Source organism: Erythrolamprus reginae, chromosome 4, assembly GCF_031021105.1.
Source record: "Erythrolamprus reginae isolate rEryReg1 chromosome 4, rEryReg1.hap1, whole genome shotgun sequence".
NCBI classification, from domain to species: domain Eukaryota; kingdom Metazoa; phylum Chordata; class Lepidosauria; order Squamata; family Dipsadidae; genus Erythrolamprus; species Erythrolamprus reginae.
Window position 1 is genome coordinate 103670329 of NC_091953.1, and position 12399 is coordinate 103682727.

A 12399-nucleotide genomic window follows, 5' to 3' on the forward strand; every position below is an offset into this window, starting at 1 on the left:
TGTATTGCTGGACGTTTGACTGCTTTTATTTACTATGCTAGAGGTTTTTTTTAAAAAAAATGCTAGTTGGGACTTTTATCCTGTTGGCAATTTTACTTGTGATTTTAAATTGTACATCACTTGGAGTAATGTGTAAATATTTTAAAATAAATAATACAATGACCTGTACATTTTTCCATAGCAAAAATTAGAAATATGTATGTTTAATAAAATAGAATGTTATTTATGCTTAAATACATAATATTTTATTTTTATGCACTTTTGTGATATTAGCTAACTTTTGCCTCTACAGCCTTTCTTTAGAGCTGCAGGTAATTCCTGAGACAGCATAGAGAGATATAAACATTAGCAAGTACCAATCCCACTGTACTGTCATAAATCCTTTTTAGCTTGTGGATTTTAAACATGTCAAAAGGAGAAAGCCCGTAACAGTTTAGCCAAATAATTGATTTATTTACGAGGATGTATATGCTTTTCTACATAAAATAAATAGCTATCATATTGTTATCAAAGATATCAAACCAAAGTCAAAACGTGAATAATTGCAAGAGTTAAAGTCCAGTTTAGCTCTTCATATGTGGAAGAGCAGGAAAATGTAGGTTGATTTGAAATATACTGCTCAAAAAAAATAAAGGGAATACTCAAATAACACATCCTAGATCTGAATGAATGAAATATTCTCATTGAATACTTTGTTCTGTATAAAGTTGAATGTGCACTTCTTGTGAAATTGATTGTCAATCAGTGTTGCTTCCTAATTGGACAGTTTGATTTCACAGAAGTTTGATTTACTTGGAGTTATACTGTGTTGCTTAAGTGTTCCCTTTATTTTTTAGAGCAGTGTGTGTAATTTCCAATTAAAATGATTAAGAAATTGGTAATCTTGCTTCTTGATCTCCAGCTGTTTGTGGAATTTCAGATGATAAGGAATTTTTCAATATATACAAAATTATTAATAACAAGAGCTACTTGTACATATTTCAAGGTTAATTTGTTTCCATCTGTTTGCATGAACAGATGGAAACAAATTTTGTATATGCCATACATTTTTCTCAAACAGAAATTAAAATATGCACAGTCTTAACCTCCCATCCACCCATGGAAAGGATGAAAAAATGGAAAACTTTTAAAAATGTATAAAGGCACCATTCTGTCTGTAGTCCTTTGTTTATTCCTTTCTGTACAATAGCTTCTTATCAGCCATTCTCCTAGTTTTCAGATAATTATTTGGGGGAAGATGGTGGAGTGAGATAAATTTGGTAAATAAATACAGTACATCAATTTATAGTCAAATGTTAAGTCCCACCAGTTCTATTTATGATTAGAACATGAGAGAAAGCTGATCATATGTTTTGTCTTGTCATTGTTAGCAAATATATATATGTAAAATATAATGAGTCTTTCAAGTTTAATGTGTGGAATCTCACTTGAAATGTTTCATAGCAAGTGCTGAGATAAGTCAGCTGGCCCCTTTGTTCCTAGCTTCTCATCTGAAGTTGCAATGTTGTCCTCCTGAATGAGAAAAGCAAAGCAGTTGTATTTCTAAAGACCTGACTAATTCATAGCCACCATGTGACTTGAAAATAGCTCATTGAATAATATTTTTACATGGAAAATGATGAGCTTTTTCATATTTTTCTCCTAATCCCTTTGTGATTTTCCCCCCTGTCAGATATCAGTTGAAGAATTGGAAAGAAGTTTAGTTATAAAAGTCAATAATGATGCAGTTATGAGGATAGCTGTGTCAGGCGATTTGTTTATTCAAGACAAAGGACTTTATCACCTAAATCTAACAGTTGGAGGGCTTCCTTTTAAGTCCCATCACCTTATCCATTCTGTAAGTAGAACTGTTCATTGCATGCATTTTATAATCATTGGTAAAGCTGGACAACTGATGGAACAAAGGATAGAGCAGTCTTGTATGAAAAGTAAGATAAAGTAATAATAATAATAAAGTAATAATAGTAAAGTAAAATAAAATAATTTGTCCTTGAGGAAAAAATATAATACTTTTTTTTTTTTTAAAAACCCTCATATGTCTGATTTCTCTGAACCACAAGAGTAAATTTGTGCAGGAGAACACATGTTCAGGAGATACAGTATGTCAAGCAAGCAAAATTTCTTTCAACACTTATAGAAATTGACTTTTCTGCTCTTCTGATTTTTTCCTTTGTTTTATATTGTTCACTTATCTATTTTTAGCTGGGAGCTCTAGGGAGTATAGTAGGCCAACATACCTTATGAGCAAGTCTATTTACTCCTCTGCATTCTTTTAGGTTTTTTTTCTTTATGCTTCCCTGCTGATAGTGTTTTGAAACTTTTATTGCAGCGAACGTTGTAAAGGTTCAGTGACCTAATTTGCTGACTTTATGGAATCTTACATTTTATCTTGATGTGTTATATTTTCTTGAGAGAATTCTGACTGTAAATTATTTATTATTCATTTCTATTCGCCCTGGAAGAATGCAGAATGGATCATGCAAGTCTAATCAAAACAATAAACTGAATAAAATTACAAATAAAATTAACCTATTTAAAATATAGAAGATAAAGCAATGTCTGATTTCATACAAGAGGCCTAAGGCAATGAAAAAAAATACATATTGTTCTTCAAATGGAAAGAAAAGTATAAAACTAAAATGGCATCATTGGAAAGAACAGTACAACTCTTAGCCAAAGTAAATGATATTATGTTGCATTAAAATATGTTTTCTTGCTTTACATGCCTTCCTGTTTGAATCCTTTAGTCACTTGTCTAACAAACTGTTCTACGAGTTCTACACCAACCTCTTCACTCAGATGGATTCACATTTTCACAGCCTATAGCAGTGATTTTCAACCGTTTTTGAGCCGTGGCACATTTTTTACATTTTAAAATCCTGGGGCACACCACCAACCAAAATGACACAAAATGACACCCTAAGACACTCTCCTCTCTATTTCCATCCCTGTCTCCTCCCCACCCTTTTGTGTGTGTGTGTGTGTGTGTGTGTGTGTGTGTGTGTGTACACACTCTTGAACCATTTCCAAAAACAGGTGAGGTCTGGGGTTTTTTTCTCTCTTATTTCCAAAAACAGGTGAGGGCTGGGGGGGTGTTTCTCTCTTATTCTTTGGGTGCTTTTTATCATATGCTTTAAATCAAGTCACTTCTCTCTCTATTTTGTTTCTCTCTCTTTCCTCTCATTCTCTGTTTCAATCATTTTCTCATTTCTCTTTTTTTTCCTTCCCTTTTTGCTCATTTCTCTCTCCCTTCCTCTCCATTTCTCTCACTCTCTCTTAGTTTCTTTCTCTCTTGGTTTCTTTCTCTCTCTCTCTCTCTCTCTCTTGCTTTCTCTCTGACGCTTTCTCTCTCTTTCTCTCTTTTCTTTCTCTCTTGCTTTCTCTCTCTCACTCTCTCTCTTGCTTTCTCTCTGACGCTTTCTCTCTCTTTCTCTCTTTTCTTTCTCTCTTGCTTTCTCTCTCTCTCTCTCTTGCTTTCTCTCTGACGCTTTCTCTCTCTTTCTCTCTTTTCTTTCTCTCTTGCTTTCTCTCTCTCTCTCTCTCTTGCTTTCTTTCTTTTTCTTTCTCTCTCTCTTGCTTTCTTTCTCTCTCTCACAAACACACACACTCTCTCTCTCTCTGCAAAAAGTTGCGAGACCGGAACCTGATATTCCTTCTTTGTGGCACACCTGACCATGTCTCACGGCACACTGGTTGAAAAACACTGGCCTATAGAAACAGTTCTGGTTATTCTGTTCATGCTTTGCGACATTGCAGCTTTTTATGAACCAATGAAAGCAGCAGGTGGCAAGGTGCCAGGAGGGACCCCATAAGCAGCACCTGCCCTGCCCTTCTCTCCCTTCCACTGCCTTTATTTCTTTGGAAGAGGAGTCAACTGCAGCTCTCTATTCTTACATGCCCAGCTTGGTTGATGATCAGACATAGATGTTGTTCTCTAACTTAAAGAAATGGAAGAGGACAGAGAAATGGCTCCCTTTTGGCTTGTTTGTTTGTTTGTTTGTTTATTTATTTATTTATTTATTTATTCATTCATTCATTCATTCATTCATTTATTCATTCATTCATTCATTCATTCAATTTTTATGCCGCCCTTCTCCTCAGACTCAGGGCGGCTCACAACATGTTAGCAATAGCACTTTTTAACAGAGCCAGCCTATTGCCCCCACAATCCGGGTCCTCATTTTACCCACCTTGCAAGGATGGAAGGCTGAGTCAACCTTGAGCCGGTGATGAGATTTGAACCGCTGACCTACAGATCTACAGTCAGCTTCAGTGGCCTGCAGTACAGCACTCTACCTGCTGCGCCACCCCAGCTTAAAGCAGAACATCTTTATGTCACCTGTTAGATGAAGCAGTTTCGGTTGGCTTATGATAACCAGTTAGTTTCTATCCACATCCCACGTTTGTGATGCTATAAGATTATTAAATTTCACAGATGCCTTTCCCCTACCTACTCTGAAATTCAAACCAGGGAAGGGGGGGAGGAGTGGCTATTGTAGCCAGGGAGAGTCTTGGCCTGCGTAGGCTCATTGCTCCAGAGGTTGCGGGTTGCGAGTCCCTCCTGGTGAAGTTGGACTTAGGGGTTCAGGTGGGCTTGTTACTCACGTACCTGCCTCCCAGCTGCGTGTCAACAGCCCTGCCTGTGCTGCTCGAGGAGGTGGCCGGGCTGGCGGTGGAGTTCCCCGGACTTATCGTCCTGGGGGACTTCAATCTGCCGTCGCTCGGCGGTTCCTCTGGACTGGCACAGGAGTTCATGGCCACCATGACAGCCATGGACCTGACTCAAGTAGTTCAGGGTCCGACTCACGAGGGTGGGCACGCACCCGATATGATATTCCTCTCTGAGCAACTGAGTAATGATCTGAGATTAAGGGGCTTAGAAGTGCTGCCTTTGTCGTGGTCAGATCATTTCCTACTGCGGCTTAACTTCCTGGCTCCAATCCTTCCCCGCAGGGAGGCGGAACCAATTAGGAGGTTCCGCCCCAGACGCCTGATGGATCCAGAAGGCTTCCAGATGGCGCTTGGGGTTATTCCAGATACACTTGTCCACAGTTCGGCAGAGTCTCTTGCTGAGGCCTGGAACAAGGCTGCAGGGGAGGCTCTTGACCGGATTGCGCCGTTGCGACCTCTCCGCGGCACTAGACCCCGTAGAGCTCCATGGTTCAACGAGGAGCTCCGGGTGTTGAAGCGCCAGAAGAGACGTCTGGAGAAGCGATGGAGGAAGAGTAAGTCCGAATCCGATCGAACACTTGTAAGAGCTCATATTAAGACTTACAAAGTGGCGCTCAAGGCGGCAAGATGCGCGTATCATGCCGCCTTGATTGCATCAGCGGAATCCCGCCCGGCCGCTCTGTTTAGGGTAACCCGCTCCCTTCTTAATCAGAGGGGAGTTGGGGAGCCCTTGCAGAGTAGTGCCGAGGATTTTAACACGTTTTTCGCTGATAAAATCGCTCGGATCCGGGCCGACCTCGACTCCAATTGTGAAACAGAGTCGACTGACAATGAGTCAGTCGAGGTGACTGGGGCTAAACGTCTTTGTCCATCTGTCTGGGGGGAGTTTGACTTGGTGACACCTGATGAAGTGGACAAGGCCATTGGAGCTGTGAGTTCCGCCACCTGTTTACTGGATCCGTGTCCCTCTTGGCTGGTTTCGGCCAGTCGAGGGGTGACACGGAGCTGGGTCCAGGAGATTGTCAACGCCTCCTTGGGGAGGGGGTCCTTTCCGCCACTTTATAAGGAGGCGGTTGTGCGCCCCCTCCTCAAGAAGCCTTCCCTGGACCCAGCCGTGCTTAATAACTACCGTCCAGTCTCCAACCTTCCCTTCATGGGGAAGGTTGTCGAGAAGGTGGTGGCACTTCAACTCCAGCGGTCCTTGGATGAAGCCGATTATCTAGGTCCTCAGCAGTCTGGATTCAGGCCCGGCTACAGCACGGAAACTGCTTTGGTCGCGTTGATGGATGATCTCTGGCGGGCCCGGGACAGGGGCTTGTCCTCTGTCCTGGTGCTCCTTGACCTCTCAGCGGCTTTCGATACCATCGACCATGGTATCCTTCTGCGCCGGCTGGAGGGGTTGGGAGTGGGAGGCACTGTTCTTCAGTGGTTCTCCTCCTACCTCTCCGGTCGGTCGCAGTCGGTGTTAGTGGGGGGTCAGAGGTCGACCCCGAGGTTTCTCCCTTGTGGGGTGCCTCAGGGGTCGGTCCTCTCCCCCCTGCTATTTAATATCTACATGAAACCGCTGGGTGAGATCATCCAAGGGCATGGGGTGAGGTATCATCAATATGCCGATGATACCCAGTTGTACATCTCCACCCCATGTCCAGTCAACGAAGCAGTGGAAGTGATGTGCCGGTGCCTGGAGGCTGTTGGGGCCTGGATGGGTGTCAACAAACTCAAACTCAACCCAGACAAGACGGAGTGGCTGTGGGTCTTGCCTCCCAAGGACAATTCTATCTGTCCGTCCATTACCCTGGGGGGGGAATTATTGACCCCCTCAGAGAGGGTCCGCAACTTGGGCGTCCTCCTCGATCCACAGCTCACATTAGAAAAACACCTTTCAGCTGTGGCGAGGGGGGCGTTTGCCCAGGTTCGCCTGGTGCGCCAGTTGCGGCCCTATTTGGACCGGGAGTCATTGCTCACAGTCACTCATGCCCTCATCACCTCGAGGCTCGACTACTGTAACGCTCTCTACATGGGGTTACCTTTGAAAAGTGTTCGGAAACTTCAGACCGTGCAGAATGCAGCTGCGAGAGCAATTATGGGCTTCTCCAAGTATGCCCATATCACTCCAACACTCCGCAGTCTGCATTGGCTGCCGATCAGTTTCCGGTCACAATTCAAAGTGTTGGTTATGACCTATAAAGCCCTTCATGGCACCGGACCAGAATATCTTCGGGACCGCCTCCTGCCGCACGAATCCCAGCGACCGGTTAGGTCCCACAGAGTTGGCCTTCTCCGGGTCCCGTCGACTAAACAATGTCGTCTGGCGGGACCCAGGGGAAGAGCCTTCTCTGTGGGGGCCCCGACCCTCTGGAACCAGCTCCCCCCTGAGATTAGGATTGCCCCCACCCTCCCTGCCTTTCGTAAACTCCTTAAGACCCACCTTTGCCGTCAGGCATGGGGGAACTAAAACACCTCCCCCTTGCCCATGTTGTTTTGTTGATTGATTGACTGTGTGCCTGTTTTTTATATATACTGTTTTGTTTTTGTTTTTTTTATGAGATTATTAATTTCAATTGGAATCTGGATGGGTGGGCATTGGATTTGGTATTGTGTACTGTACTGTTTTTTATTATTGTTGTGAGCCGCCCCGAGTTTGCGGAGAGGGGCGGCATATAAATCCAATAAACCTAAACCTAAACCTAAACCTGATTGTAGGGGAAGTGCTATAACATTTTCTCCCAGTGCCGTTCTCTTTTTTTGATGAGTTGGATTGAGCACAGCATCCTAAAGGCAGCTAAACTATAAGCCTACATAAGTCTGTACGTTCTATTTTTACAAAAAAAAAAGGCATTGAAGTAATGTATAACACTATTGTATGTTCTGGCAGTGGTGTAAAACCATGGATAATGAAGCCTATGTTGTTTTATAATATTCATATGATATTTATTGAGTATAAATATAATCAATATATTGAAGATATATTTGGGATAATTGAAAAGCATTGTTTTCTAGGTTATATTTGGATAAACCCCATTCCATTTTCATCAGCAGTTCAAAGAAAGGTAATTCCCTTTATCTTGTTAGATTAACCCTCGACTAGATGGATGTATGAGGGCTTGGAATTGGAATAAGGAGGACATGAATTTCCAAGACACGGTCCGAACGAATGATAGGATGCAATGCTTTGCAATTGCAGGAAGGGGCTCTTTTTACCGTGGCAAAGGATTTGCTGTGTTTAATCTCAGTTATGGTAAGTACTTGTTCTTAATTTTTATATGAAAGAAAGGAAGTTTTACAAGAAAATTAATAACTCTTCTAGGCATGGATGGAGACGAAGAAAATAGTGCCATTATAATATTTAACTCTGAAAAAGCTAAACTCTTACAAAGGGTATTGATTATATGTATAATACATGATCTAATTGCTTTTAAGTAAAACCACTCATAGTATATATATATAAGGCGATTTTAGTTAATTGCAATTGAAATGCCTCTTTTCCTGCCTATGTAGCGTGATGGACAATGCATGGCATGAGTTATGACTTTGTAGAAAAAATTAACTAAGGCTTAAAATGTAATTGTCATTTGCCTTATGACATCTGGTAATATTGAATGGATTCAGATTTCATTGTTGTTTGCCTTCCCAATGAAAAGATATATTTTAAAGCTGAATAGTATGCATACCTATTACAGATACAATTCAGATCTTCTCTGAACAACACAATTGTTTCTAATTTTAATAAGTTCAAATAAAAAATAAAGAGATGTTGAGAAAAGAGCATACATTTCTTTTAAAAAAATATATAAAATCTAAATTAGCAGCATATATTACATCAGGTGCCAAATTTTTATATTGGCTTTCCCAATCATTTAGTGTAACATTTATCTTTAAATGAACTGGTTTGAACTCTGCCTTAGTTTTACTGGGTTTTGGAACTGCTTTAGGATTTTTTGTTATGAGAAATGGTAAATAAACATTTCACGTAAATAGATAAAAATAAGATACAGAAGTACAAGAAGCCAGCAAGCTTTCTGTATTACCATGTTTCTCCAAAAATAAGACCCACCTGAAAACAAGCCCTTTCGCCAAAAATAAGACCCACCCGAAAACAAGCCAGTCAACGAAGCAGTGGATGTGATGTGCCAATGCCTGTAGGCTGTTAGGGTATGGATGGGTGTCAACAGACTCAAACTCAACCCTGATAAGACGGAGTGGCTGTGGGTTTTGCCTCCCAAGGACAATTCCATCTGTCCATCCATTACCCTGGGGGGGAATTATTGACCCCCTCAGAGAGGGTCCGCAACTTGGGCCTCCTCCTCGATCCACAGCTTACATTCGAGAACCATCTTTCAGCTGTGGCGAGGGGGGAGTTTGCCCAGGTTCGCCTGGTGCACCAGTTGCGGCCCTATCTGGACCGGGAGTCACTGCTCACAGTCACTCATGCCCTCATCACCCCGAGGTTTGACTACTGTAATGCTCTCTACATGGGGCTACCTTTGAAAAGTGTTCGGAAACTTCAGATCATGCAAAATGCAGCTGCGAGAGCAATCATGGACTTCCCTAGGTTTGCCTATGTTACACCAACACTCCGCAGTCTGCATTGGTTGCCAATCAGTTTCCGGTCACAATTCAAAGTGTTGGTTATGACCTATAAAGCCCTTCATGGCATCGGACCAGAATATCTCCGGGACTGCCTTCTGTCGCATGAATCCCAGCAACCGATTAGGTCCCACAGAGTTGGCTTTCTCCAGGTCCCGTCGATTAAACAATGTCGTCTGGCAGGACCCAGGGGAAGAGCCTTCTCTGTGGCGGCCCTGACCCTCTGGAACCAGCTCCCCCCGGAGATTAGGATTGCCCCCACCCTCCTTGCCTTTCGTAAACTCCTTAAAACCCACCTCTGCCATCAGGGATGGGGGAATTAAGATGTCTCCCCCTGGCCTATATAGTTTATGCATGGTATGTTGGTGTGTATGTCTTGCTTTATAAATAAGGGTTTATTAGTTACTTTTAAATATTAGATTTGTTGTGCATTGTTTTATTATTACTGTGAGCCGCCCCGAGTCTACGGAGAGGGGCGGCATACAAATCTAATAAACTAAGCTAACTAAACTAAGCCCTACCTCATTGCTATGAGAAATGGTAAATAAATATTACACGTAAATAGATAAAAATAAGATAAAGAAATACAAAAAGCCAACAGTCTTTCTATACTACCATGTTTTCCCCAAAATAAGACACTCCCCCCCGAAAAGTCCTGTCGCAAAAATAAGCTTGGGGGATGGCCATGGCCCGCCGACCCCTTGATGCAGCACAAATACCTGTAGCTGCAAACGTAAAGGCAGGGAAAGGATGAGAGAAGTGATTTGGACATGGTGCACAGCTTCCTAGCTCATGGGAGGCTTGCGAGATTACCTCAGGGACCGCCTTCTGCCGCACGAATCCCAGCGGCCAGTTAGGTCCCACAGAGTGGGTCTTCTCCGGGTCCCATCAACTAAACAATGCTGCTTGGCGGGACCCAGGGGAAGAGCCTTCTCTGTGGCGGCCCCGGCCCTCTGGAACCAACTCCCCCCACCCTCCTTGCCTTTCATAAGCTACTAAAAACCCACCTCTGCCGCCAGGCATGGGGGAATTAAGATTTCTTCTCCCCCTAGGCTGTTACAGTTATATGCATGGTATGTTTGTATGTATGTTTGGTTTTGTATATTAAGGGGTTTTTAATTCGCTTTTAGTATTGGATTATTATTGTATATTGTTTATGATTGCTATTAGCCGCCCCGAGTTTTCGGAGAGGGGCGGCATATAAATCCAATAAAACTTGAAACTTGTACAGCACCAATGGCAGCAGGTGGAAACAGAGGCTCGAGTGAAGGGAGACAGGTGATCCAGATGTGCTGCACGGCTACTTGGTTGTGATTGTGGCCATTTGTTCTTACCATGAGTGAGAAATCTTACCTACTATTCGATTATTTGAAGTGTTAAAAATAGTAGAGTATGCACTTAGCCCTCTGTTTCTCTTTCCGTAGCTTATCCATTTGATATCAATGAAACCAGGAAGCAGTGGGAAGTAAAAGTAAATCTTTTAATTCGTCCAGCCACAGATACTGGGGTGCTCTTTGCTCTTGTTAGCAATAAAGCCATAGTCCCTATGTCAGTGGCTCTGATTGACTATCATTCCACAAAGAAGCTTAAGCAACAGGTAAAGACCCAAATATGTATTGAAATGCTTTCAAGCATGTGTATATGTGTAAATCAACAATGAGAAACTTTTGAATTATTAAACAGCTCCATAAATACTAATTCAGATTAATAAATGCATTGTGTTGGGATTAACTATAAAACTGTATTTTCAAAGATTTCTGGGAAGTGGGAATAGAATACAGTGGTACCTCTACTTAAGAACTTAATTCGTTCCGTGACCAGGTTCTTAAGTAGAAACGTTTGTAAGTAGAAGCAATTTTTCCCATAGGAATCAATGTGAAAGCAAATTATGCGTGCAAACCTATTAGGAAAGAAATAAAACTTTGGAATTTGGGTGGGAGGAGGAAGAAGAGGAGGAAGACAGTTGCTGCCCAGAGTGAAGGAAGCGTTTTTTTTTCTCTGGGCGCTGGCAGAGGTTTATTCCTTCTCCAAGCGCCCAGAGAAAGGAAAATGTTTTGTTCGCTCTGGACTGCCAAAGCCTCCTTAAGCGCCATGAAAGGCTTCTCTGGCAGCCCAGAAAAGCCTGAGATGCCCAGGATTAAATGGAGAATAGCAGGAAAATTTCCTGGGAAATTTTTCCAGGCTCAGGTTCTTAAGTAGAAAATGGTTCTTAAGAAGAGGCAAAAACATCTTGAACACCTGGTCCTTATCTAAAAAAGTTCTTAAGTAGAGGCGTTCTTAAGTAGAGGTACCACTGTACTTTAGAATGGTTGTCCTCTGCAATATATGTGTCATAATAACATCTTCAGTGTTTAATATATTTTTTTAAAAAATAGTAGATCAATATTTAAACAAATTTTTTCTTTATTTCCTTGCTCTACAGTTTATTATCTTGTCAGTGAAGAACACTGTGATTTGCAGGCTGCCAGTAAACATTTGTGACAAACAAGAGCACTTGGTGGACATCTCCATCAGCAATAGTCAGGTAGTTCTGACCATGGATGGGACTGCAGGACAGAACGAACTAAGCCAGGCACAACTGGAAGATAATCTGTCTGTTTTAGATAGTTACCTACAGTCATCTGTAAAGACCTATGTGGGAGGACTGCCAGGTGAGTGTTAAATACTACATCCAGAATGCATATGATCTGCTCATTGATAGAACAGAGGTCAACAATTTGGGTCTTTTGCATCTCTTCTGTATGACTGCCTCAAGAACAAACCTCATTGGCTTGTTTGCTTTTAAACACATTACAGCATGTAGGTTATATCCTTTGGGAAGTTAAGTAAATGAAGCACAACTAAATTTGTTTTTGTTCTGCAGAAAAAAATATATACTTCATGTCTCAGGTCTGGGTTTTAATATAGAATCACAAAGAAATAATAGAAACAAATGTAATATAACATACAATATGCACATTGTTCATGGAGGAGCAAATAATTTTCCCTTGAATGTTTGTCCATTATATTAGAACTGGTGATAGATTTCCATTCAAGGTTAGCCAAGTTTTTTTGTATAATTCTAGCACATGTATCCAGCCACATCAGATCATTGGGATGCAGAGGCTGCTGTTCAACTGTTCATGCAATTAAATACATTCC

The 12399-nt window shown here is 41.9% G+C and overlaps 2 protein-coding genes across 2 annotated transcripts in view; both read left to right on the plus strand.

Annotated features, from left to right (window-relative positions):
• Positions 1-12399, plus strand: part of LOC139166905 (uncharacterized) — a 984072-nt gene that overhangs the window by 716167 nt on the left and 255506 nt on the right. The gene's annotated exons all lie outside the window — the stretch shown is intronic.
• GAS6 (growth arrest specific 6) overlaps positions 1-12399 on the plus strand; it is a 55170-nt gene that overhangs the window by 40850 nt on the left and 1921 nt on the right. The window contains exons 11-14 of the mRNA XM_070751117.1: positions 1673-1837; positions 7744-7909; positions 10683-10855; positions 11681-11909. Coding sequence (XP_070607218.1) covers positions 1673-1837; positions 7744-7909; positions 10683-10855; positions 11681-11909 — 733 coding nt within the window. The remainder of the gene's footprint in view (positions 1-1672; positions 1838-7743; positions 7910-10682; positions 10856-11680; positions 11910-12399) is intronic.